General features: G+C 50.8%; 3 protein-coding genes across 9 annotated transcripts in view; all 3 read right to left on the bottom strand.

Moving 5' to 3' along the window:
• DLG3 (discs large MAGUK scaffold protein 3) overlaps positions 1-5,842 on the bottom strand; it is a 59,486-nt gene extending 53,644 nt beyond the window's left edge. Inside the window, exon 1 of the mRNA XM_074323229.1 lies at positions 5,675-5,842. The gene's annotated coding sequence lies outside the window, so the exon portion shown is untranslated. The remainder of the gene's footprint in view (positions 1-5,674) is intronic.
• Positions 5,843-6,756: 914 nt separating this feature from the next.
• On the bottom strand, positions 6,757-15,464 carry GDPD2 (glycerophosphodiester phosphodiesterase domain containing 2). 2 transcript variants are annotated; one of them, XM_019747896.2, is made up of 16 exons: positions 15,286-15,464; positions 13,656-13,769; positions 13,303-13,406; positions 12,968-13,061; positions 12,749-12,808; positions 12,424-12,522; positions 12,193-12,286; positions 11,908-12,053; positions 11,717-11,799; positions 11,473-11,623; positions 9,970-10,191; positions 9,641-9,789; positions 7,956-8,103; positions 7,730-7,812; positions 7,489-7,517; positions 6,757-7,403 (listed from the first exon to the last, which is right to left on the bottom strand). In XM_019747896.2, exons 2-16 carry the CDS (start codon positions 13,758-13,760, stop codon positions 7,351-7,353), a joined length of 1,620 nt encoding a protein of 539 aa, XP_019603455.1. In that variant the 5' UTR covers positions 13,761-13,769; positions 15,286-15,464; the 3' UTR covers positions 6,757-7,350. The 2 variants fall into 2 exon arrangements, with proteins under 2 accessions (XP_019603455.1, XP_074179888.1); XM_074323787.1 differs by lacking the exon at positions 13,656-13,769 and having other exon boundaries at positions 7,208-7,403; positions 11,717-11,812; positions 15,286-15,427.
• A 2,427-nt stretch (positions 15,465-17,891) lies between these two features.
• KIF4A (kinesin family member 4A) overlaps positions 17,892-27,080 on the bottom strand; it is a 91,123-nt gene continuing 81,934 nt past the window's right edge. For 4 of the 6 annotated variants that reach the window (XM_074323590.1, XM_019748006.2, XM_074323586.1 and 1 more), the window contains 3 exons: positions 20,539-20,655; positions 18,766-18,888; positions 17,892-18,547 (listed from right to left, as the gene is read on the bottom strand). In XM_074323590.1, the coding sequence (XP_074179691.1) occupies positions 18,344-18,547; positions 18,766-18,888; positions 20,539-20,655 (444 nt within the window). In that variant the 3' untranslated portion in view covers positions 17,892-18,343. The remainder of the gene's footprint in view (positions 18,548-18,765; positions 18,889-20,538; positions 20,656-27,080) is intronic. The other 2 variants (XM_074323588.1, XM_074323589.1) reach the window with 2 other exon arrangements.

Here is a 27,080-nt window from a genome sequence, read left to right as displayed (position 1 = left end):
AACCCTCGAACATAATTTAGACAGCTCAAGAGGAAAAGGAAAGTCTATGTGCTTACGTTTTAACTCATTCTATTATTTCTTCCCTCCTGATGTTCTAAGATTTCTACTTTGATATCTCCTTTCTGTTTTGAAAACTGCTTTTAACCGTTTTTTTAGGATGGGTCCGCTGGCAATATATTCTCTTAGCTTTCCTTTGTTTGAGGATATCTTGATTTCCCTCTCATTTCCAAAGGCTATATTCACTAGATATAGCATTCAAGGTTGGCAGTTCTTTTCTTTCAACACTTGAAATATATTGTGCCACTTCCTTCTGGCCTCCATGGTTTCCGATGAGAAATCCACTGATATTTGAATTGTTTTTCCCCTGTAGGTAAGGTGTTGTTTCTTTCTTGCTGCTTTCAAGATTTTCTGTTTGTCTTGTTTTCAAATGTGTGATTGTAATGTGTCTTGGCTTGGATTTCTTTGAAATTATCCTATTTGGGATAATTTCAGCTTCTTGAATCTGTAGGTTTTCGTTTTTTGCCAAATTAGGGAAATTTTCAGCCATTGTTTCTTGAGGACTTTTTCATCCCTACCCTTTTTCTCTTCTCCTGGGACTTTGATGACACAAATGTTAGGTCTTTTGTTATAGTCCCACATGTCTGAGGCTCTGTTTTTTGTTGTTGTTGTTGTTTGTTTGTTTGTTTTTTAAGTCTATTTTCCCACTATTCAGATTGGGTAATTTCTCTGCCCTCTTCCACCCTGCTGGTGAGTCCATCCACTGAGTTTTTTAGTTCGGTTATTGCATTCATCTGTCCTAAAATTTCTATTTGATTCTTCATGATATCTCCTATTTCTTTGCTAAGACTTCCTATTTTTTTCCCATTTTTTTCAACCTTGTGTGTAACTGCTCACTGCAGCATTTTCTTTTTAATGTTGACCACTTTAGAATCCTTTTCAGATCATTGAAAGCTCTCTGTCATCTTGCTGTTGGCATCTGTTGATTATTTCTCATTCAAGTTGAGAGTCTCCTGGTTCCTCATATGATGAGTGATTTTTTTATTGCATCCTAGACATTTTTGGCTATTATAAGACTCTGGAACTTATTTAAATCTTTGTTTTTGGTAGACTTCTTCTGACACTGTAGCCATCAGTGGAAGGGCCACTGCCAGATAGGGATAGAACTTCAAGTTCTCCCCTCCCTGTTAGTTGATACCTCAAATGGGGGTTCTTCCTTACTGCTGGGCAGGGTGGGAGTTCCAGCTCTCCACCGACACCTCCCTGGCTGGGAGAGGTTGAGGTGCCTCCTTCCTGATCCCCAAGTGGCTTCCACTGACCATGGGTGGGGGCGAGGGTGATAAAGGAGTAGGGGAGGGAAGGGAGGAGGGAGAGGGCAGGTAAAAGTCCTGACTCCTCACTAGGCCTCCTCTGGCACTCTGACACCACCCAGTGGGGAGGGGAGGCCTTGTTCCTTTGTGGGGATGGAAGCCCAGGCTCCCTATTAGACCTTCTCTGACACCACCCCAGAGAACATGGGGGAGCCTGATGAAAGTCTGAATCTCTACGTGGCCTTTGCTGGTGTGTGTAGGGCTGCAGTTTTTTCTGTGATGTTTGGTTGCAGTAGAGAGGTTATTATCTAACAGTTTTCTCTCTGGCTACGCTGTCCATTTCCTGGTCTTTTGGCTAGAGAGAGCAGGCTTTTATTGAGGCTTTTTTTGGTTGGTGCCCACAGGATTTCCAGGCTGCTCACTTTTCTGGAACCCAGTCTGGGACATAGGAGACAACAAGAAAATGCAGGGAACTCACCACCGTGAGTTCAGGTCACTGGAGTTCCTAGTCAGTCTGCCGTTTTCGTTTTCTTTTTTTAAAATTTTATTGGGAATATTGGGGAACAGTGTGTTTCTCCAGAGCCCATCAGCTCCAAGTTGTTGTCCTTCAATCTAGTTGTGGAGGGCGCAGCTTAGTTCCAAGTCCAGTCACCATTTTCAATCTTTAGTTGCAAGGGGTGCAGCCACCATCCCATGTATGGGGGAAGTGAACTGGCAACCTTGTTGGTGAGAGCTCGCACTCTAAACAACTGAGCCATCTGGCCACCCCCATTTTCTCTTTCTTTCAGAGTCTTATGTTTGTTTTATATATAATGCCCAGGGTTTTAGCAGGAGGAATAGGGAGAAGTATGTCTACTCCACCTGGGTTCAGAACTAGACGTCAGTCTCTCTCTCTCTCTCTCTCTCTCTCTCTCTCTCTCTCTCTCTCTCTCTCTTTAATTAATGACATCGGCATTTTAAAGAGTACAAGTCAGTTGTTTTGTAGAATATCCTACATTTTGGATTTGTCTGTTTTTTCACCCCTAATGGTGTCATTTAGCTCATTCTTCTTACCCTGTATTTACTGTAAACTGGAAATCAGAATCAAATATGTTTATCAGGGTAGGCCTCACTGAAGTGACATTTGAGCAAAGACTTCAGGGAGGTGAGGAAGTGAGCCATGCAGAAGAGTACACCCAGCCAGGGAACAGCCAGTGCAAAGGTCCTGGGGAAGGGGTGTACTTGGCTTGTTCAAGGAAGAGCAAGGAGGACCAAGTGGCTGGAACAGAGGGAGGGAGGGGGAGAGTATTAGGAGATGAGATCAGAGATTTCATAGGGGACCAGATTGTGTAGGGCCTGTAGGCTGTTGTAAGGATTTTGGCTTTACTCTGAAAGAGATGGGGAGCCATTGGAGGATTTTGTGAAGAGAACTGACGTGATCTGACGTGGGTTTAGCAGGATGGCTCTGGCTTCTATGTGGAGAATAGGCCACAGAGGACAAGAGTAGAAACAGTGAGAGCACTCAGGAGGTTACTGCAGTGACCCAGATGACAGGTGATGGTGGTTTGGACCATGATCATAGCACTGGAGGTGATGAGAAATGGTTGGATTCTGGATGTATTTTGAACAGAGAGTCAATGGGATTTGATGAAGAACTGGACATGAGGTGTGGTTCCAAGGTCTTCTGGCCAGAGCAACTGGAAAGATGAAATTGCCATTAAGTGAGATGAGAACAGCTTTGGGAGGGGTCACTTTGGGGGAAACGATTGGGTGTTCAGGTTTGGATATGCTGATTTCGAGATGTCTGTTCGATATCCAGGTGGAGATGAATAGCAAACAGATTCTGCTATCGAGGTGCTCAGAGTTAGAGAAATGGCAATATGGAAGTAAATTATTACAATAGCTGTTAAAAGTGCTACTCAGAGGGGTGTATAGAAAAACAAGTTATCAACTCTACTTGTGGGGTGAGGATGGAAAAGTTTTGACTAGGTGTTCGTTAGGTAGAGAAAAGAGAGCAGTGTCGTTTTCTACATTCCCAGACCCTGGCATACAGTGGTTGCTCAATCAGACCCAACTGAGTCACTAGTTGTGTGACCCTGGATGTTGTTTTACTTCTCTGAGCGTCAGTTTCTTTATCTGTGAGATGGAAATAATCATAGCGTTTTTATGAGGATTAAATGTAAAACATTTAACATATTACCTGGCACACAGTGGGTTAGGGTTTGTTATTATTGTTGAATGAACAAATGAATGAATATCTCCCTTCATGACCAAGTTTAGGCTAGGCTGGTAAGCCAGGAGCTTAAAGTCTTTTATATGCTCAGCAGTTTGTCATTATGGAGTGCTAGACTCTTTTCCTACATACTGAAAATGGCTCAGGAAAAAAGCCCCCTATATATAGCTTGGGCCCTCTGCACTGGTCTGATTGAGTTGAATAAGCATTGCTAAGCCTGGAGTGAATGGAGAGGGTCAAATTGCCCTCCCCACACCCCATCCCCATTGACTAGTTGGTTCTCTCTCTCTCTCTCTCTCTCTCTCTCTCTCTCTCTCTGTCTCATCTTTTCATTTTTAATGAATCTGAGTAAAACCCCCTGAAATTCACAGTGAGCTTCTCCCCACTCCACTGGACTGGGTTGGCTTTGATAATACTGAGATGCTTTGACACTTGGAAACCGCTCCCAACAGCTAGAGCCTGAGGTTCCAGGGAGACTGGCGCCCCCTACAGATCGAAAGCAGACCCATGCCCCGGCAGGCGACTGTAGTTGCTAGGCAACCGGGCGGCCTGCTCAGACTGAGGCTACCCGAGGAGTACCAGAAGGGATTTGGGAGGAAGGCAGAGACCACTTCTCATCCCATCCACGGGCTCTCCGGCGCCCTCAGTGAATTGATGGTGTTGGTGCAATGAGGCTGCTATCTGATAATCTGGGCTCATTCTTGAAAGTAGAGCTTCATTGGGTGAGTGCAGTGTTTGTATGTGGAGAAACAATCACCCTTGCCCCAAAGCCATCTGGTTTCACCTGGAAGCTGGAGACCGGGGTCGCTTCCGGTTTGCAAGTAGGAGACATTGCTGTGGGTGTGCATCCTTTGTCAATGGGAATTCTAGTAAATTGGGCGTGGGTGGGAATAATTTTGGTGATTAGTCCAGTAAGGTATTAAGATTTCCCCACCATTCCCAATGTACAAATTAGGGAACTCCTACTTTAGATCATCAAAATAAAAATACCCCATAGGAATGGCAATATATAAAGGAGTATTCCTACCTTGGTGGAGACAAGTGTCTCGCTGGCTTTTCTGAATTAATTTCCTCTATGGAGGAGGGAGAGATCCCGAGGTCTGTTGACCCCTGTGAGTAGGAACCGAGCCCAACAAGAGGGAAAAAATAAAAAGAAGAACGGGAGGGTCGTAAACACAGAATTAGGCAGCTTCCTAGTGCTGTGTCTGGTTTGGAGCCAGCAAATCCCTGACTCAGCGCCCCCTCTGTTCCAACCATGCTGCACACCCCATCCTCTCGAGGGCCTTTGGGGACCAGAAACCCACAGCTTCTCCTCCTAGCATTCTGGCCTATGAGTTGGTCTAGGCAGGCCAAGGCCATGGCCACAGTAACCCCTCTGCCTGGGACTCGTCTGTGCACTCCTAGGTAGTACAACAGGAGCTTCATCCTGGTAGGTCCCCCAAACATGGCAAGTTTAGTGGAGAGCTGTGCCCAGGAGTCTCATGGTGGGCTTTCCCTCGAGACTTGCAAGGTAGACATACCCGCTAAGGTACTGGCAGGCAGACAGATACTGGTGCAGCCACTGCCCCAGTCCACAGCACCTCCACGGAGCATGATGGCAGGGGGAGGCTCCTTGTTCCGGTGCTTCCAAACAACTGGGTCGGGACTGTGCCTCAGCTCTATTAATAGCCCCTAGCCCAGTCTGCTAGCCCCAAACTCGGAAGCCAGGAGCTGTGAGTCAGCAGCTAAAAATAACGGGAGAGCAACTGCACCCGAACCCCAATGAGCTGCTCCCCCTGGCCCCCCACCCTCAAATTTTTGTCCCCTTCAGTCTCCAGTGCAAGGTCTCACAGAGGTTCAGCGCGCCGTAGCTGTCCAGTCCTGGGAAGAGAGGAAGGATTTGCAGTGGCAGGCTCAGGGCTGAGAACCCAAGGCTGGGAGCTAGGGGCGGGGGGCAGGGGGTTGGGGGCTAGGGCTGGGTCCTGGCAGCCTGGCCGGGAGTCTGGAAGCTGAGGTCAGAGGACTGCAGCTGAGAGCCTGGGACTGGACGGTTGAGGAGGCGGCGTGGGGACGTGGCGACCCTGGAGGTTGTCAGGGTTAGGTCGGAAGAGGCTGCAGAGCTGGGAGGCTGCGCGACTGGGAGGGGACAGAAAAGAGGACCAGGGAGAAGGGGTACCTGCTGAGAGGTGAGAGCCGGCCGTCCCTGACAGGCTGGGCGCCCCAGAGCTGAGGCCGGCGGTCGGCCTGACGGAGGGGCAGGATCTGGAACCGGCCAAACTAAGGAAATGCAGCCTGAAAAGGCAGTGTGTAAAGGAGACCTGTCGAGAAGACCCGGCCCCGGCGCCAGCTGCAGGTCAGTTGTGTGTCAGTGCGGATGGCTGCCTGTGTGACAGCGCAGGGCGGCGGCGGGGCGGTGAGAGAGGAAGGGGCGGGATCCGGGAGGAGGAGGAACGGGAACGCAAATTCAAACTCGCCTCCATCAATCGCCATACCGGAGGTACCGGGAGCATCCTGGGAATTGTAGTCCCGGGGGCTGCCCTGAGACCGAGCAGGGGCTTGTCCCGGGGTGCTAGTGCCTCCCCCCAGGTCCCAGTCTGGCGAGAGGGATGGAATGGAGACCGGAACCTCCTGACCTCGCCCGAGCTTCAGTTCAATTTGCCTTCGCGTGGAGGCACGAATCGGGGCAAATGTTGGTGCGGTAGGGGACTGAAGAGTCAGCCACAGAGCCCCCTCATGTCCCCGTCTTTGCCTTAGCCCCTCCCCCGTTCTACCAGACTCCACATCTCCGCGTTAGTCATGTGGGCTGTTTAGCCCGGGGACTCACGAGCAGCAAACACACTGGGAACTTGTTCTTCGAGGGGAAGGCGGGCTGGGGCACCAGACCCTGTGCGCAGCCCAGAGAAGCGAAACTTGTAGAAATCGGACCATGCCCTCAGGATCCGAGTCAAGGACACAGATCCCCGACTGGCAGGGGAAACAGGTGGCAAGCAGCAAACCCATCACGGTGAGGACCGGCGCCGCCCTCCTCTTGGGGCAGGTGACCACCAGGTGGAGCTGCAGCGCAACTCTGCACCGCGCGCCTCCGCCACCCGGACCGCCCCCTGTGGCGGCGGCTCTCCCGCGTCGCTCTTGCAGCCCTTCATTGATTGCCTCAAGTGGTCCTCCCCGTGACGACCCCTCAATGTCATGTCACGTACAACCCTCGATGGAGGGTGCATCCTCCGCCCAGCCCCAGCGCTGAAAAGATTAGACTGTGGCCAAGCGAGAATTAGTTTCATTGAGAAACGGATTAACAAGAAACATGAGCTACCTTGCCTTGAAGAAGGCTGTGCTTAGCAAAAAGCCACCTGTAAAGTAAGCACAGAACTACATGGCTACATGGGCTGGTGAGGCCCCAGCTCCTAGGCAGGAAAGCAGCTAAATTGCAGGGGTAGGGGTGACAGTGAATGGAGTCAGTTCAGTGTCTCCATCATCTTAGTTCTTCAGGAAAGCCTGCTTTGTCATCTTCAGTCGCTGTTCCAACCTGTCCTGTCCCTGTCACACCCGTGCCTTCTACACAAGAATATGTGCTTACAAGTCTGAAACATTATCTTGGCAAATCTCCTCTGTTCTACTTTCATTTCGGGAGAAACTGCTCATGACTCACTGCCTTTCCAAGTACCTCGGTCAAAACCGGAAGGGCAGCAGCTTACATGGAAACTGACAGCGTGTCCATCATCTGGGTACAGGGACCCATAGTTTAAAACTTCCTGTTGGCAGAGATCACCCCACCCCATCCCCACCAATATTCCACCGCTGCCATTCCCTCTTCCTGCTGTTGGTCCGTGCTGGTGGGGGCCCAGGGCAGGGTATTCACTCCATGATGAAATTGTTGATCCTGGTCAGCAGCACTGCTGTTTCGAAGCCTGGAGAGGGGACGGGGACACATTGGGGGTGAGCAAGGGGAAGGCTAGAGGAGGAGAAAATGAGGCGAAGGGAGAAAGTTCTTACCAGTTCTCTGTCTCTCCTGAGCACATCTCCTGTAGGGAGGAAAGCTTCCCATTATTAATTCAGCCAGCTTCAAGCACGACCTTTTGACCCTGGGTTCCCCCAAACTGCTTTTACCGGGTTCAAACCAATTTGGTGTACAAGGAAGGGTCTAGAAATTTCAGAGGAAGAAAACAGACCAACCCCCACACCCCAGGACCCTGGGAAAATAAGGATCCAGGAAGTGGGGGCACAAAGCACTCACCCATGGAGGAGGAAGGTCCACAAAAGCAGCAGGATGGAGACACCGTCCGTGACCAGCCACATCATTAGGTAGGTTTGAGGCGGCTGTGAGAGTAGGAGTAGGCCCCTATCAGTGGCCAAAGCCCCACCACAAAGGTAGTATATGGGGGGACAAGTAAAGAGAGGGGCAGGTTATGGAGCAGCAGGGATGGGCGAAAAGGAGGAGGGATGAGTGTCAGAGCCCTTACAATAAGCCAGACGGGGTGCCGCATCTGCTGTAGCAGCTGGCAGTCGTTGGTGGTGACAGAATCCACCCCTGCACACCAGAGTAGGGAGAAGAGCCAGGCTTTGTTCACTACAAATAGGTTCACCGACACGTTGTCCTGGTGCAGTCCCCTGTGCAGGTGGGGTAGAAACAGGGAGCATCCAGAATGGTGGGGTACAAGGATTGCGAGGCAGCCCCCGTCTGTGCCTGACGCTGCAGTGTCATGGCCCAGGCGCTACCAGTCGTACCTTCAATAGCAGCCCCTGACCAAGTGGTTTTCTCTGCATGGCTGAATTCTGTCTTCTGGTGGATTCCACCTGTGGGTCCTAGCTTTGCTGTCTGGGGCCACACAAATGTGCCTCACCTCCTCATCTCCCATGACAGCCCTTCAGAGGTATGAGGAACAGTGACCACGTCCCCCTGAGTCTTCTCCTCTGTGGGCCCCACAGCCCGGATTTCTTCAACTGGGGCTCAGAACCTGACTTACCACGCCCTTCACCCTCCAAACCCCTGTAATCTGGCCTGACTCCGAGTTATCAACGTTCCTTTGGAAGTGTGGAGTCTGCGTGTGCATATGACACTTGGGTGGGCTTGGAGCAACTCTGAGTAGCCTTCTGGGCACTGTTCCTGTGTGAAGGCAGCCCGGGGTCAGGTTAGTTTTGGCGATGTCATGTGCCACCGAAGACTCATTCTTCATTATGTAAAACTGTTCCAATCAGAGCCCTGGCCTTTTTCACACATCCCTGCTGGTGCTGGTGTGTCCTCTCGTCTGTATGCAACTGAGCTTCCTTTGGGCCTCAAGTATAGGTATTTACATCTGTCCCTGCCACATTTCATCTTGGTACGTTTGGTCAATCATCTCAGGGCTTAGACCTTCAGGGCCTCCATTTCATCGTCACTGTATTCATTCCCAAGTCACGTCTTTTGGAAACGTGATCAACAGTTGCTGTTGACCAGGACAAGACTAAGGTGAAGGCCAAACCCGAGGTTGTGCCTTCTTCTATGGTGACAACTTGGGGAAAGGTCCTTGAAACATTTATGATAACTGGGCTGTCATTCAGTGCCCGTTTTTCTCTATCTGACATGAGGACATTAGAAGTGACCTTGGCAACTGCATGATTTACGGTCCATCCTGTTTACTGGGTGGCTCAGCTTCTGGGGCCCAGCTCACACCTGCAACCATCCTCTGGTATTCATCTCTTTGGTGTAGAGTCAGAGCTAAAATCCTTCTCGTAGCCTACAAGGTCCTGCCCAGTTTGCCCCTGCCTACCTCTCCAGCCTTGCCTCCCCTTCGCCCATCAGGCTGTTGACTCCCATGATCTGTCAGGTCTCAGCCCAGACACCACCTGTTTAACCACTCTTCCTAATGTGGCCCTTGCAGAGCCCCTCACTTCCAACCCCAATTTCTCTATTGCATCTCCCCATTTTATCATCTTCATATCACTTATTGGTGTCCAATATGCACATATCTTGTTCAGTGGTTTATTGTCTGTCTTTTTCACTTGTATGTCCAAAGCCTGCAATAAATAGTACCTAACACATAGCAAGTGTTTGATAAACATTTGTCGTATGAGTGAATGAATGAATGGCCTTGACCCTCCCTGCATTGGCTCTTCCCCATCATTAAGCCTCATGTGACCCCGTCGGCTCCTTTCCTTTGGCACTCACTTGATATCCAATAGTGGCAGGTCTTGATAGGGGAGGTTGAGAAACTGGGGCCTCTCAGCTGTGTCGCCTCCCTGCTGTCCATATATCTGACGCATTCTGGGTGCCCGTTTTTGGACATGAGCCCGATCTTCATCTGGGAGCCAAAGGACCTGTGGTTCAGGGAGGATGAGCATGAAGCTGGGGAAGATTTGACCACAGAATGGGGTATACGAGCTGGGGTGCGGCCCTGGGCCAGGGGCAGCACAAGACTATCACCGTGGCCTAGGGGAGGCGGGGGTGGGGGGGTGGGGCGAGGGGCCAGAGGGCACTTGGGGTCCTGGCAACATCACCATGGCTTGAGGCACCCTTGAACTCAGCACAGTCTCCAAGGTCTGATTCACAAAAGTGTCATAGTATGTGTGGTTTCGCGGGGGGCGGCGTAAGTCAAACATGATAGAAAGGTTCAGGACTGCAGCTTCCTTCAGTAGCTCTTCCAGCATTGGTACTGTCTGAGTCTCAGCTTCTTTCCGATCACGGCCTGACAGCCGCTTGGCTCCCCAGAAGGGTCGCCTCTATAAGATCAGGGAAATTATTTCAGGACCAGAAGAAGCCTGCAGGCCGTTCCCCCATCCTCACCATCTTTACTCAGCCCCCACTCGGTGTCCAGCTTCTGCCCACGTCTGAACCAGGCTCTTTCTTTCTCCAAACTGACCTTTTTCAGACCCTCTAACACTTTACTCTGCGACCCCGACTTCCTACCCTCGCAGTTTCCTGACTTCCTCTCCCATTATACTTTCTCTTTGGTTTCACGGAGATTTTGACCCCTCGGTTTCCTCCCAATCCATCAGGAGCTTTGTGGCTGTACCTACATCGCTTATGCCTAGTGGGCGGGGCACACCATGTGGTCCTGTTTTTCCGTCTAGGGAGGCTTAGCCATCCTTTCACTTGTTCTTGATATTGGCTACCTCTCCCATCGCTCCTAGAGGCTATTGCAAACCTCTGCCACTGTCCTCTCCTCCCCTTGTAATTGTCTTAATCACTGACATGGCGAAAGCGAGCTACCTAACACATATTATTTACTGTGTACCAGGCGATGTTAGAAATACTTTATGTGTATCCATTTATTTAATCCTCCCCAAATCCTTCAAGGTACTGTTACTATTCCCATTTCACAGATGAGGAGAATGAAACCCGGAGCCTAAGGAGTGTTGCCCAGGCTCACACGGCTAGGAAGTTGAGAAACCAGGATTCAAACCCAGACATCCCTTGATCTTAACAGTCTGATGTGTCATTAGATAGAGAGTTAAATGGGCAAAAAGGAAGCTGCAAAAGAATACGTGAAGTTTTCCTATGTGCAAAATGAAAAAGAATATGTGCACACATGTAGGTGTATGTGTGGGTGCGTATGTATGCATGTATGTACACAGATGTCTGTATGGACTATCGACCCAGCTGTTAACAGTGAATGTCTCAGAGGGGTTGGATTATGGGAGGCTTTTCAATTTTTAAATGATTTCTCTGATGTTTTACTTTTTGACAAGGAACAGGTATCCCTCCGAGACCAAGCCTCTGGCTCCCTCGCCAGTCTCACCTCCTGCTACGCCCACACATTTGACCCCACCCCCGTCCCCCGTGCCACGCGCCCTGCTCTTGTGTCCTCTCCCATGAAACCAGTCCTGATCCTCTCCCACACCCATCCCGCCAAACGGTGACCTCTCTCCTACTTCTACCCACTAACAACATTGCTGTTGCACTGGGTTTCATATTCTGGCATCAGAGACCATAGACTTATTGCCCAGGGTTCAGCAGAGGCTTATCAGCTAGTGAACTCTGTCCTGCGTGGCTGTCCTCACCTCCAGGAACCAGGCTCCGGCATTGAGTCTCTTCAGTTCAGCCCAGGAGAAGTCACTGCTGTGGTCGGTGATTCGGGCTGGGAACACAGAGGCCACATCTGTGGTCCTGCTCAGGTGCTCGTCGTGCATGAGGAAGGGGATCCCGTCGGAGCTGAGGGTACAAGAGCTGTCAGAGGCCGAGCTCTGGGGTGCTCGTTGTTTCCGGAGCTGCCCTCTGTGCCTCTCAGCGCCCAGCTTCCCTCACCTGACCATCACGTCGGTCTCAAACACAGCAGCTCCACACTCGGCTGTCTTCCGCAGGGACATCAGGGTGTTCTCGGGGGCCAGCTGTGGGAGGGAGCTGGTGACAAGGTCGCGGGGAAGGGTGGGAGCCAGCAAACCCACGGGCGGGCTGCTGTAGACCCTTCCCGCCCCAAGATTCTGCCCAACACTCACCATGGGGGCCCCTCGGTGTCCCACCAACCCAGGCTTGGGGGGTAAGTCTCTGGGTTCCATGAGACAGGGTGAAGAGATGCACAGAGGGGCCAGGTAGATGGCCAGGGCAACTCCCAAAAATAGGAGCAGGAGCAGAATCTTGGGACCTGTGGGAGTGGAGGACAGGCTGTGGAGAAAGGGCAATAGGCGAGCGCCGGGGGCAGGCAGTGGAGAGCAGTGCAGGAAAGCAGGTGGCAGGCGGCAGGAGCATGAGTGGCCAGCGAGGGTGTGGGGTGGAGTTGGCACCTCTTCGGCGGATATGGTAGAAGGTATCAGCCACAGGCCAGGCCAGAAGGGTGACGCCAGCAACTGCTCCAATGTGAAGGAAAGGGGCTGTGGCCTGTGGGCGAGAGCTGGTGAGGAGGGCGCTTGTCTCTGGTGCCCCTGCTTTTGTCCTCTGAGGACCTTTGGAGCTCAGAGCTACTTGCAGTGTTGGGGGACCAGAGAGCAAGATCTGCCCTGGGGTTGGCCACTCACCTGCAGTGACAGACGTAAGCTACGCCACTCCTGCCGCCATTGGACGTCCACTCCCACAAGGCCAGCGGCCACAAGAAGCATAACGAGGAGCAGCAGCACCTAAGGGCCGGGGTGAATGGGGCCTTGTGTGCCAAGCAGGGCTGCCCGTCACTACGAAAACACGACCATGGCCTTCCCCGGACCCCTCCACTTCCTTTTTTCCCTCAGCAAATATTGATTGGCTTTTGTTCAGGTCCTGAGTTTGAGCCCGGGGACAGTATAGTGACCTCACTGAATAGTGCTGGACCTAGTGGCCCCCGTCGTGCCCTGCCCCGTCCCACTCTACCTTGTGGATGGTGTGCAGATGCAGTGGCTGGCCACAGAGCCGCAGGAGTAAGGCCAGGAGCTGGGGACAGAGGGCGCCAACAGGGGTCTCTCAGGCGGGCTTCCCAGGTTGCCGCCTCCCTCCTCCTGCCCCCCCAGTGGTCCGGTGAGAACAAAGGGGTAGGGCTGAGCCGGAAGGAAGGGCCGAGGTGGGGGTTAGGCCAGTGGCCCCAGGACCCACCAATAGCAGGGATGCATATGTGACCAGGAGAGAGATGACCAGCAGGAATGCCAGGGACCAGTCCATCCAGCGTCCCCACTGGCGGAACAGGAATCTGGGGCAGGGGAGAGGGAGGTGTCGGAGAGCCGGAAGGGGTGTTAGCAGTGGCCTGAGGGGAGGTGGCGTGGGTGGGCCCAGAAGGGAGTGAGGGACAACCCTCCAAGAGGCCAGGGGCTCCAAGGACTGGGGAGACTTCTAAGGAGGAGGGGTGGCAGGAGAGCTGGCCAGGGCTGAGGATGTCGGAGCACCCAGGGGTCCCAGGACATGTCTGCTGACGAGAGGGGTCCATGACACACTCATTGAAGTTGTGCAGGTCATTGAGGAGGATGAGCCCGATGTACAGCCAGCACAGGGAGAAGAGGAAGGTGAGGAAGAGCAGGCCAAACCAGACACAGTCGCACTGCAAAGGGGCAGGAGACAAGCTCACAGCCGATCCCACTTCCAGGTCTGAGTCCCCAAGCTCAAGGGGCTTTCCTGCCAGGCGCTGGGCTGCTCTGCTGCTGCAGGCAGCTGTTTCCATATCAGAGGGGGCTTTTCTTCCTGGGAAGAGAAAGCCCCTTCCCCCCAGCTGCCTCTGAGCACATGTGGCCTCCTTCTCCCCTCCAAGTGACCTCTGCCTTGGACTTCCGGCCCCCCATCCCTACTCCACCTTGCTGGTTCGCATCCTCTCTTTGGGGCATTTCCTCCAGTGGCAGCTATACAGGCAGTGGAGGCAGCGGGCCCAGGTGGAGCAGCAGCCGGGGGATTCGGCCATGGTGAGGGCCTGGGGGAAGGGACACTCGGCCATCAGGGACCCTGGCAGGAGGTAGATCACAGCCTTCCTCCCAGTATATGTGGGGAGCCCAGGGGAGGAGTGGAGGTCCGGGCTGCTACCCAGCAACGGAAGTCACGAGGGAGGCCCCTCGTGCCAGGCTGGATGAGAAGGTGAGCAGAGGGGGACAATCTCCAGGGTCGTTGTTTCCCCTTAATCTGGACACCTGGATGGTCAGTGAGACATGCGGGAGGTCCAGCCTCTTTGCAGGCAGGATGCACACCCATCCAGCTCTGGGGATGGAGTGCCTGCCCAGGGTGGGGATTCAGGAGGAGATGCCCAGGGTGGGGCAAACTCAGTTCAGCAAGTCGAGGCAGATCTGGCCACACTTCTAGCAGCCCCTTCTGGAGCCTTCCACCCCAGGAATCGGGAGTAACCTAAAGCAGAAGTTCCAGTTCTGACCTGGGGCTAAAGGAAGGCCAAGCTAGTTGGCAAGTTGCTATGGATACAGAGATCGCACACATCACAAAGCTGACTGAAAGATCTTGTCTCCACCTCCCAGGGGGCAGGGAGCAGGGCCAAGAAGAGGAAAACTTGAGGGGCACAACCTTCTGCAGGGACCCTGTTCCCGTCTGCACAGAACTGGAAAAGCCAAGCCCTCTTGCCCCAGTCCTATCCCTTCTGACCCAGTCATCTCCCACCCCAGCCAAGAACCCAGTCTCCACCTTCTCCCTTTCAGGGGCCCCACCCTCTGAGGTCACTTAGGTGAAAGTACAACAAATACAGGGCAAAGGTGTGTGTGGGGTGGTTGTCTTGGGGCAGAGGTCCCAGTGCCATGTGCTTTTGGGACTGACCAAGCTGGCTTCCTGATCCCCAAACTCAGCTGCGTGTATGATGGTGATTCTACAGGAGGGGGTGCGACCTGTGTCAGCATTTATACATGTGCGTGCACCACTGGCTGGCAGTACAAATGGGCTTCCAGATGACTTTGAGTATGTAAAAGGCCCCTGGATGCACCCACATGTGTGTGTCCTAAGGGGCACGACCACTTGTCATCTGGGCTCTCCCAAGGTTGTGCAGTTTTAGTGGGGTGCACAGTGTCTGGGCCCCTGAAAGGAGGGAGGGTGTGGCTGCTCCCAAAACTGCCCTCCTTACCCTATGCTTGCTTTGGCAAACGTTAGGGTAGGGCGCGGAGTGGCGGGGGACTCAGGGAATTAAACCTTTCCCTGCCCCAAGCCCCCTCCCAGGAGAAAGCCATTCCACAGGGAGGCCCTGCTTCTCCCCCATCCCCCTGGACTGGGTTGCAGTAGCCTGCCCTGGGCTCCGTCCACACGCCCGCCTCCCCTCAGCTCCTGTCCCTGGACCCCAGGCACTGCCTGCCAGAGTCCCACCTCCCTCCAGGAGCTGTCTGGAGGATGGGGGTCAGCTCTGAGCAGCCTGCAAAGCCCAGTCTCTGGGCCCCATCCCAGCCGGTGGGAGCCAGCCTCCAACCCCCGCCCCGCCTGGAGCCCCCAGCCTTCCCTCACACCTTTTCTCAGCGGCAGTCTGCTCTCTGCTCTGCACTGCTCTGCTTCCCAGCTCTTCTCCGACTTGTCTGCCTCCTCCCTCTTCCAGTCTTTGGCTCAGCCCCACCGGTCAAACAGGTGGCACTGTTGCCACCTACAGGACGCTGAGTGGGTCCTCTCCGAAGGCCTGCTGCTGCTCTCTGGCCAGTGCCCAGCCAGGGTGGGAAGATGGGAGGGAGAAAGGGGGAGGGAGAGCAGATCTGTGTCTTTACTCGCTGCCTGCCGGTCAGGGGGCTTGGGGTGAGGAATTCCTTTGTGCAGCCCTCCCCATCCCTCTGTCCCTCCTCCTGCTCCTCTCTCAGTCACTGCTGGGGCTTTGTCCTGGCTCAGGGAGGCGAGGGCTCAGGGCACAGGGCAGGCGGGAAGCTGGGGGGAGGCGATTACACAACTTTGCAACTTGGCAGTGAGAAGAGGGGCCCAGCCAGCCCCCTGGGAAAGGGTGTGTGTGACAGAGTCTAGCACCGTGCCTCAGGCTTGCTGGGAGGACAGCCTGGCTCCAGCAGCCTCCCTGCCCTCTTGGATGCACTTCCACTTCTGCAAGGTGTGCTGGCCAGAGCTGTGAGCTACTTCCTGTACTCCAGGCAGCAGGTCGCCCTGTTTCTGGGCCAGGGGTCCCCATGGGCCTTGTGGATCTTGGGTGACACTAGCATCCCACTCCTTTGCCCCCCATCAGCCCCGACAGGAGATGCTTGGTCAGGATGAGCTGAGACTTATGTCATTCCTGTGCCTTGTCTCCAAGGCATCTAAAGTCTCCTTCCAAGAATGATTTGAAGATGGTAGAGAGTTAGGGTCACAGGCTTTTGGAAGATGAACACATTGTCGTTGTAAGAAATGTCCAGACCTGTACAGAATTTTCACTTTATTTGAGCCAAACTGACGACAATTGCCAGGAAGCAAAATCTCAAGTGACTGAGAAAATGTTGCAGAAAATGGCAGTTTTGCAGCTTCTTTTATACATTAGCATCAAAGGAGGAGACATAAGGAGAGTTACACACAATCCATTGGTGGGAGGTTAAGGGGGTGGGAGAAAGCAAAGCGGGGAAATGTCTGGGATTGGGTAAGAAGTAACAGGGAGAGACATACCTCTGTCACATGGGTGGGGACAGGAGTTAACATTTACAGCGCACAGAGATGGTATGTGGGGGACGAGATAACGTGGTCTCATGATCTGGTGAGGTGGGTGTGCCCTGAGGGGTCTGGAAAAGAAGATTACCCTGACCTTTCAAAGGTATGTTATCTTAGATGCAGAGACAACAGATAGGCTCAAGTAAGGTAAACATTGACCTTTGTCAAGGAAGCTACAGGCCTGGGACGTGACTACCTGCCATGACTACCCACCATGACCCGCTTCAGTTAGGAATTTTTATGTTCAGACCACTCTGTGGTTACTTTTGGTCTGTGAGTTTGTAGGACCCATCATACAGGTCTCCCCTGAGCTTGTCAGGTTTGGTACGTGGCCCCTTCTGTCCGCAGCATAAAAAAGATGCTGTTACGCCCCATCAGCACATAAGGGCTGGCTGCACGGGGCTCTGGGTGGGATAGGGGCTGGGGGCTGCCTTGACGGACCTTCCCTCTCTGCCTTTTAGCCATGATGCGGTGGCTCAAAGCCCCCAAGCCTGGGGGCTAGCGCAGTGTTGGTGGGAAAGGAGGCCTTCTCTGGGGATAAGCTCGTTTACCCCTCCCCCACACGCACTGGGTTTGGACCAGAGAGAAGGAAGACTGGCTCTCTTCTGCCAAGAGACAGCCCCCCTCCTCTCTGCCTTCCCATTGTATCCAGGGGCTCTACTTGGCAGAGGCTCCCTTGCTCCCTAGGCATTAAAATGCAGAGAAGCAGGGCTTCCTGGCGGGAGGCCAGAGAGGGGCGGGAGGTACCTCCTCCTCCTGCAGCCCGCCTTCTGGGCAGGCTGTCCCTCAGGTTCCTTTGCGTGGCTCTGTGGATTCTGGAGGAGCCTTGGCTTTCATGTGTCGAGTTCTGGGGATGCTCTGAGAGCTTTGTTAAGGGGGGCTGGCATTGAGAACGTATGCACAGGAGGTATAGGGCTTTCAAAGTCCTTGGAAGGCTGCACGGCCACCCGGCAAACTGTTTGGTGTTCCAGGGCCTGGCCCCGTGTGAGAACTCAGGTGCACAGTAAGCCTGGGCCCTCTGCTCCAGGCAGTGGTGCATGACAGGACGGCCACTGCTGTGGCACCACTAGGCCAGCTTTGGTGTAAGACCTGGCTTCAAGTCCTAGCTCTACTCCTCACTGACTTTGTGACCTGAGCTAAGTTACTTAACTTCTTTCCATATCAGTTTCCTGATCTGGAAAATAAGGGCACCTATGCACCTGGAGCTTTTGTGAGGAGCAAGTAAGTGTGGCAGGTGCGTGCAAGTGCTCAGCAAATCCGGCCCTTTCCTCCCAGGGCTGCACACAGGGCTGCTGGCCTTGCTAGTGTTACTCCACTTTCCTAAGGTAGGAGAGCAACACAGGACAGGACTTGGCGCCCCACGCTCCCTTTGGGGGAAGAGGCCCATTACAAGGCAGTGAGGCTGAGGTTGTGTTTCTCCCCCAAGCACAGAAGGATCTTTCCAAACAGTAGATGGACTAAACTTTATTCATTTATTTACTTAACACCATCATTTTAAAAGATTCCATTTTCTAAGCTAGGCTCTGCCACTACGTGGAGACAGCATAGACACAACACACCCCGGTCTCACCCACACTGGGAGACAGCCTTAAGTGCACTTGGATCAGAAAGAACTAGAAGGTAAGGGATTGCTTCCGGATGAGCCAGCAGGAAGTTCAGTTGCTTCTCTCTTCGGCAGGTAGCTTAGCACCCTTCTGGAGAAGAGAGAGTAGTAGTCTGGGGCTTGAGACTGAGGGTAACATCCAACACAGTTTCCTTTCCTTTCAGAAACGTGCTGTGCCTTTTTTCAACAGCAAGAAAGAAACCCGAAATCTAGAGGAGTCATTCAGAAACCCCTTCTGGGTGCAACCTGAAAGCCCGTTCCCAGCCAGACTGGGGGAGACGATGAGTCCAAGCTCAGTGGGCCTCCTCTTCAATAGGGGAGCAGCCAGAGAAGAAGCTCATATTGCTGGCCAGAGTGCGTTTCTTTTTCTTCCCTGGAGCTTTATTTTCTTGAGATTCTGTCGCAACGTATTTCAACTTGGAGAGGCCAAGGGAGGAGGCATCCAGAGCGGTCTGATTTGACAGAATGTGCTCCACGTCACACATGTCTCTGAGGATCTAGGAAGGAAAGAGGCAGGTAGGACTGATCTCAGGAAGGGCCCCTACGAATGCGTGGCATGCTCCCTGTAGTATGAGGCACCCCCTGTGCCCTCTGCTAGTTCCCAACAAGCAGACTGGGCCTTTCCCCCATCCCCTCCTCTGCCCGCTCTCTGTCAGAGCTGACGCAGACATGGATGCTAAAATAGTTGGAAATGCCACCCTTTCAACCCGCCCACCTTGCTGTTGGGAGTGGCACTGACAGGGTTGAAGAAGCTCAGTCCTGGGGTCACCTCTGTGGGGTCCTCCAGCTGGAAGGAGCCTTCAGAATCCTGGGTCCGCTCAACAGTGCCCAAGCTATCCTGAGAAGCAAGCAGACAGGGTGTTAGAAGTTCAGTTCCCAGGGCTACAGCATCAGTCTGCTCCCTATGGCCAGTCGAAGCAAATCTTAGGGACACACTACTTGGCGGGGGTGGGGGTGGGGTCACAGTGCTTGACGGCAGCTTCTGAAGGCAAAGGACTATGCAGGATAGTGGCACAGGACACATGACGAGGCAAGCTTTACACATGACCCAGCCGTGGTCATTCCTTTGATTGACTGTCTCCCCTCTGTAATCTGCAATGCCCTTTTTAGCACCTCTACAGGATGTTGTCTACATTAGAAGAAAATGGAGGCCAAGAAAGAGAAGTTACTTAGGTAACAAGGTGACTCCTGGCAGAGTTTGGATTAGAATGATAACCTGTTGTCATGGAAACAGAACTAGATTAAGAGTCAGGAAGCCTGAGGTCTAATCTTAGCTGTGTAATATCAGGTGAGTCACTTAAGTTTACCTCTGGGCCTTACTCTCCTTCTCAGTAAAGTGGAAGCACTGGACTTAGATCACTGGTTTTTACAACTGAAATCCTAGGAGGAAGCCCAATATGTAAACAAGAAAAGAGCAAGCTGCTTTGGCTGATGAGGGGAGGGGGCAGACTGAGTCAGGCCATGTACCTCTGCTTGGAGGCATTTCCATGGAGCTGCCATGGGACTGCAGGATCCACATGGAAAAAACCCACAGGAATAGACTCCAAAGGTTCCTGCTACTTCTACAATTCTTAGCCTAACCTCCAGTTTGTCATTTTAGTCCCCTGATGACTACCTACCTTACAAGTCTTTTTAGTAGTGCTCACATGTAGCTGTTTCCGGACATGCGTGATGAATGAGCATCAGGTGAGGCTGGCTAAAATGAGTGTTTAGCACAGAGAGCGCTAGGAACACCCTTTCGCCATGGCCACAGGTAGATATAAGGCAGGCACGTGGACCTGACGAGCTTGGTACTGCCCTGCGCTAATCCTGGGAGCACGATAAGGGGACAGCGACAGTTCAGTTGGCTCGCCACAGGAACTATTAGGAAGACCCCGTTCCCGTGCCCATGGAGAGGGGCTAAGAAACTAGGGCAGGGGTGTCCAAACTTTTTTCAACGTTTTTCACCAAGGGCCATATGCGGTAAAATACACAAACAGCTGGGCCACTCACTCGAGGTGAAGTACGTATTGCCTCACCTGGTTTAAGTAAACTAAATATATTTTTGGAATTTGCTGCGGGCCAATTAACAATGGATTGCGGGCTGCAGTTGGCCCGCGGGCCGCAGTTTGGACACCCCTGAACTAGCGTCTCAAGAGGTCGGAAAGGTTAACCTCCTTACGGAAGCTGCCGGCTCAGCACGTGGCCCTTACAGTTCCAGCCAAGCCTCTGGACTAGCCTGATCCTGCCTGCTTTCCTGTTCGTTGTTCCGTACAGAAACTTCAGAGCCAGGGCTGAGACTCTCCTGGGAGGGGCTGTGTTCTGAACGGGTGTGTGGACAGGCTAGGAGGGAGGAAGAAGGGCTGAGAAGTGAAACGTGTCTTGTTCTGGTCGCAGAGGGAAGAAGGGCAGGATGAGCTGTGCAGGAGATCGCAGGTTTCAGGATGGAAGGGAGGAGAACAGGGTGGGAGGTGTGAAGGGATGGTGAGGGCCACAGCGCCCATCCTACCTTGCATTGTGGACGGTTCCTACACTTGCTGGGATCACAGCTGCAGTCCACGCCGCAGTTGGACTTCTGTCTCCGGCATCCACACTGCTTGTTCCCACACCAGCCCTTACAGGAACACTGCCAAACAGGTTAGTGAAAAGACACATTACTGAAAGGGCCAGAAGACGAGTTGGAAGGGATTTCCCTTCACTTGCACACCTTGCTCAAAACATGGAGGCAACTGTACCAAACTTCTACCTCCTCATCGTCTCCTCTTAAGTCAAACAGTGATCAACACAAACCACCACAGGTTTACTAGGAACAAGTCAAGCCAGACAAATCCACTTGCTGACGGTATACTTGAAAGACACATCAGAGGGATGCCATACCAAGGCAGGGCCGCTGACAGGACTGTCCTGAGGAGTCCATGGACAAAGTGAAGGCCTGGGAGCGGGATGGCAGTGCAGTTAGGAATATTTAAGGACTGAGCACCGTCGCTCCACATCCTTAGCTCTAGCTTTGTCCCCAGCACTTTACTCACTCAGCATTTTAAGAAGCCACTGATGATGGGAACTAAAATCATTTACACTTGTATAGCACTTTACAGTTTTCAGAGTACTTTCATAGCGCACACGAACACAAAATCTTATTTGAATCTCATAACTGGTCTACAAGGTAGGCATATTAATCTGCTGTGACAACAACACAAAACTGGAAGGGTGATGAATAGGTAAGATCAGAATCACAAATCAAAAATATTTTGACAGGTGGGAATTCTGTGCTGAAAGTAAAAGAAAAGTTATAACAGGGATAAACATAAGTCTGGCATTTAGGTCCCTCCCAAGTCAGCCTTATAATATAATATGTGGGGAACACCTGGCTTAAAAGTAGTTTGTGCAAAAACGGCCTAGGGGTTTGAGGTGTCATCAAGTTCCAAGAGTCCACAGTGTGAATGGCTGTCCAAAAGCAAATGCACTCAGGCAGAAGTTTGGAGTTCAGGAATCATGGGGAGCAACTGCCAGACCCTGTTTTAAATAATGTAGTCTACTACAGGGCACCATCATTTTTTTTTTCAGGCATATCAAAGCACTGACAATGAAAAGTCCATTTGTGTCCCCAGCCCTCCCTTAACAAGTAAATCAGTACATATATAACCGAGGCCTGCTGTCTACCTTTGCCTGATCTCATTGGCCTGCCTCCCGCCCTCCCAGGGGCAAAGTCTCTTGCAGGAGGTGTTTATTGTTCCTGTGCATGCCTTTTACCACGTATGCATTTCCATCAAGAAATACAAGGCATTGTCTTACATGCTTCCCGACTTCACACACATGGCGTCTGCTGAATGTGAACACATCATTTTCACTCTAGGAACAGGCCGCTCTGTAGCCACACCCTTCAGCACCAGGTTTCACTTACCAACACGACCCAATACTCGTAGCTGACAGTCACATGTGCCGGGCCCTGGTAGGAGTCTCTGTGTGCATGAAACCCATTGAATCACTAAGCATGTCTCCTGTGGACACACTGGAGTTCACTGTGTGTGTGTTTTACAAAGAGGACATTAGGCAAAAAAGAGACCAGTGATGAGCATTATAGGAAGTGGTGTTGTAAGAGAAATGGTGGAAGGGCGTGGGATAGTTTCGCTTGGAACAAACAGGTGGCAGAGCTCACAGAATGCTGGGTTAGTCAGAAGAGGCTTCAGTGACCATCTAACGCCACAGGTCATGTATGAGTCACCTCTCATATCCCTGGTCTAATGATCCCAAGCTCTATTTATCTTGAGATGATAATGGTCTCTATGTAACTTCGGAGCACAGGAAACAATGTGGCTATCTGGAATGACACGGAACCAGTTCACCCCACTTTCACAGCGTAGTTGTTCAAACCCTGAGCATAATTTTTCCATCCCCGGCCCCCTCTGTCCAAATCCTCTCGAAGTGGAATGTACCTGGCTCCCTTAATAATTCAGCACGTGGCATGCTTTCCAAGAGTCCTCACCATCTTGGCACTAATTTGTCAAGTTCATCTTCATTGTGACGTCCAGAAACGTGCATAACTTTCTAGAGGTCGTGTGACGGTTGTGAAGTAGACTGATACAAACACCTCCTTTGTTATGAACCTAAGTCTTATTAACGAGGCATAAAATCACGGTAGTTTTTCTCCTTGTCATATCTTTGGGGATTCATACTGAATTTATAGTTTAAATTCAAGCCCTTACGTCTCTTTAATGACAACCATCATCACTTTCTGTAGTTATGAAGGTAAAATAACCCATAATAGCATCTTTCTTTCTGATTATGAGAATAATATATATATATGTATCACTTCATAAAACTTGAGAACCAAAACCATGATTTTTTAATATTTAATAGTTGTACATAGTATTTCATTGTGTGGAAATGTCAAGTCCCTGTGTTACATATTGACACTGTTTTGAAAGAAAATGTTTGCTATTATAAATCACAGCACCGCGCACACTCTGGGCCATAAATACAACCCAATCTTACCATGACTGACCAGACCCTCCATGATCCGGCCCCCGAGAACCCCTCTGAACTGACCTTGTACTACTCTCACCCTCTTCTCAACACACTCCAGCCACACTGGCCTTTCCAGCAGCTGCATTTTCTGTTGCCTTTTCCTGTGATGTTCTTCCTGATTCTTTTCCTGACTTGCTCCATCACTTTATTTAGATGTCAGCTTAAATCTCTCTTCTGCAGAGAGACCACATCCAAGCACTCTTCTAATGCTCTTCTCCAACCCTATCCTTCTCCACGACTTCACTCTATTTTCTGTTTATCTCTGTCCACCATCTAAAAGTATTTTGTTTTTCTGGTTACTCTGTGTCTCCACAAAAATGCCTTCTGTTTCACGAGGCCAAGGATCTTAGCTGTCTTGTTTGTTCAGTCTCAGCACCTAGAAACAGTGTCTGATACATCGTTAGGTGCTCAAAACAGATGTGTTGAGTGAATAAATATGTTTATATACCAATGACTATTTCCTTAGTATAAATTCTTATGTGTATAATTACTGGGCCAAAAGTCAGGATCATTTTTAAGGCTTCTGATACATCTTTTCATTGCCTTACAGAAAGGTCTACCAAATTTACATTCCTAATAGCAATAGACAGGAATGCCCTTCTTAGTCATACTTTCCAACATGGGATATTAAAATAAAACAAAATCTTTGCTTGTTTGAATGAACAGGGTAAAGGACAGATTTCTATCATGTGTCCCAGAGAGATCTCACCAGGATGACACCAATCCTTTGATTGCTGTAGGCTGGGTATGGTCCTCTGACCATTTGTAAATTCATCTATATGCCTCAAAAACACTGTTACCCTGTCTGTGTGTCTCCATTTTATCCAAAGGGATAACAGTATGAAAGTGGTATCTGAAAGGCTGCCATAAGGGAAAACACGTAGACTTTTACACAGCCCAGGCCCATTGGACAGCATACTTTAGCTCAACAAGGAACAACTTTCTAAAGGTTATGGAATACAGTGGGCTGCCCTGTGAGACGCCCCCTACGAGAAGTTTTCAAGCAATCAGGGGCTGGACAAACACCTGGCATGACAGAACAGTCATGACACACATGACAGATGTGCTCATATGAATGCCATGTGTACTGGCTATTAACTTCATCCTGTTCTGTCACACCAGGGCACAGATCAGAAGGTAAGAGAGGGAGCATGACCTTGCCACAGACACAACCTCAAATATAGATGAGTGCATGCGTGCGTGCATGCACGTGTGTGTATCACAACTGTGGGCAACCCACCAGCGTGTTCCAACACCACAGTCAAGCAGCACTGTAAGAGAGGGGCTCTTTATTATATAGAGTGGGGAGTAGAGCTGAAAGACCTCTGGGGCTCCTTTAAGCCAGTGGCTTTCAACCCTAATTTCATATAAGAAGTTTTTGGGGAGCTTTTCAGAAAGGCCAGGTCCCACCTCAGACCAATTAAATCAGCATATCTGGGGTGGGGTCCCAGGTTCCCTGTATTTAAAAGCTCCCATGGGGATTCTAATAAGCAGCCAGGGTCGAGAAGTGTGGCTTTACAGTGTGCAATTCTTCCAGCACTGATTTCAGTGTTATTTTGTATCTCAGAATGATAAGATCCAGTAAAAATTTTAACAAAGAATACCAGGCTAGGAATTAGAAGACTTTGGCCCTAGTCCAATATTCCATACTTGGCATGACCTTGGACAAGTCACCTCATCCAAGTTAATTTCCATTCTTTCATCACTAAGGTAGAGACAGGAATACCTGCTCCCTTTTTCTTTCTGCCAAAGGGGACAAATGAGAGTATCTGTAAAATACTTTAGTAATAATACCTGTATGACATTTTATCTGTCACAAGGTACGCCTGCATACATTCCTTCTTTGAACTTCTCAGATACCATACGACACTGTGTAAAGGTAGTATTATTAAAAGTCATTTGTTAAAAACAACAAAAATGAAACCATTTCTACCACTTTGGCTGCTACTTTGACTCAGGATATTAGTGCTGGAAGGGACCTTGTACATCTGTTCCAGTCTAATCCCTTCATTACACAGATAAGGAATCTGAGGCCCAGGGCGATTAAGTGACTTGCTTAAGGTCATCCAACTCATCTGTGGCAAACTCCAGATCAGAACCTATGTCCACCTGGCTTCTATGCTATCATGTTTTTAAACGACACCACACGGCCTGTCCCTCAGTATCTCCTTGGTACACATAGGGAACATGGCTGAGTGACGAAGCCAACTTTTTCAGCATTAGCTTTGGACAAGTCCTCATTTTGGTGCTGCTGCAGTCTCCTGTGCTGTCACGTAGTGATCACACCAACCCCCTTCAGCTGGGTGCAAACACCAGGATGGCCTTCACACAGACACCAAGTTCTACAGTGAACAGGTCTATGAGCTGTCTGAGCAAAGGGCAGGTATGGTACCCACGTACACAGTACTGTGAGCTCGTCCAAAGGGGGGTTCTACATTGTATGCCAGCTTGATCCCCTTCAAGCCCAGTTATGTTCTCTTCTCAAGTTATAAAATCAGGGGAAAAGCCTGGAAAAGAATAATCTCTCACTGCTTTAGACCTAGGATGTGTCATCGACAGCAAATGTTATTTACTCACAATTTTGTTTTACATATATAATTCCTTTTTAGGCTTAGGGCCACAGCGCTATATCACGTGTAATAAACTTTCCGCGAGGACGAGGATAGCTATATTTGCTTCCCATTCGGAAACTCCTCCCCCAGGGTTTCAGGCCGTCTCCCATGTGCTTTTGCGTGGACTTTTGAACTGTTTCCCATTGTTTAGCTGACCTTTTCAGCTGCATTGAGCTCAAGCTCTCCAATTCCAGCACAGTCCATGAATGTTTGTGGAGGAAGTGATCGAAAACCACACATGTTCTGCCCCGTTTCCTGTAAATGTCCTAACCCTCCGTCCCGCTGCTACTATTACTACCAACTCCTGGTCTCCCAGTTGCTCCCAAGATGTACTCCCCTTTCATCTTATAATGGAGCAATAGTCATTTCTCTCTTGGCATTTTCCCAAACACTACCTCCTTGGACTGGCTCGTAAGAAGCCCTCAGCGCACCGTCCTGAGATGAGGATGCTGAGGTCCTGTGGTGGCCTTCAATTTCTTCGCCTTGTTTCCCCATTAGATTATAAGGTCACCAAGGCTAAGGACGAGCTCCATGTCCCACTAAGAGCACAGGATACGCTGCCTTCCTGATGACACTATGCAAACGACTGAATGCCAGGTGACTGTCTACTTCTGATGACTGGTGTCTCTCTGGTGTTGTGGTTGTCTACAGCTCAATTCCCCGTTTGGTGCAACATCAGCTGAGGAAATCAAGTAACCTTCCAGGAAGCCAGCTAGGATCACTTGTGAACTGCTCTCTGAGCAGAATGTGGCTGCAGGGCACAGTGGGGTAGTAGTGAAGTTAATGTTTCAACATAAAACATGGAATTTGATAATTATGCAGGACTATCATCGTGTAAATAAATAAAGCATGTCTCAAAGACTGTTCTGACCAGCCTTCACTTGGTGTGTTAGATCTGAATTAGTAGCCTTTTCTCGAATTCTCATCGCCCCGTAGCCTAGTGAGCAAAACCCCAGTGTTAGGCAAGGAAGATAAAGTTCCCGCTCAGCTTCTGGTCTGTACTTTTTACTGATATGACCGTGAAGGGCTAGAAACAAACTGGACTTGGAGTCACAATATTTGATTTCAAATACTGTCACTTGGTTATATGACCTCGGGCAAGGTCATTTCCCTCCCGTTGGTCTCAGATCCACCTATAAAATGCAAATAACAAATACCCCACTGGATTTTTTGTGACAATGAAAAGAGATAACACATATGAACATGGTTTATAAACTGTAAAGTGCTATAAAAATGTAAAGGATTGTTATGTGGAACCAGCCTCAAGAAATGGCATAGAACACTATGCTTCCTGTTCTGATTGGGAAAGGCCTGCGAACATGAAGAGAGCCTCCCTGTGCACTCAGGCAGCCCTTTCTAGTAGCCCCGGATTCTGTACCGAGCTGGCCCTTCCGTGGAGCCAGTGCCCTTCATT

Source organism: Rhinolophus sinicus, chromosome X (assembly GCF_036562045.2).
Source record: "Rhinolophus sinicus isolate RSC01 chromosome X, ASM3656204v1, whole genome shotgun sequence".
In the NCBI taxonomy this organism is placed as follows: domain Eukaryota; kingdom Metazoa; phylum Chordata; class Mammalia; order Chiroptera; family Rhinolophidae; genus Rhinolophus; species Rhinolophus sinicus.
This window is presented reverse-complemented; position numbering and strand designations above follow the sequence as displayed.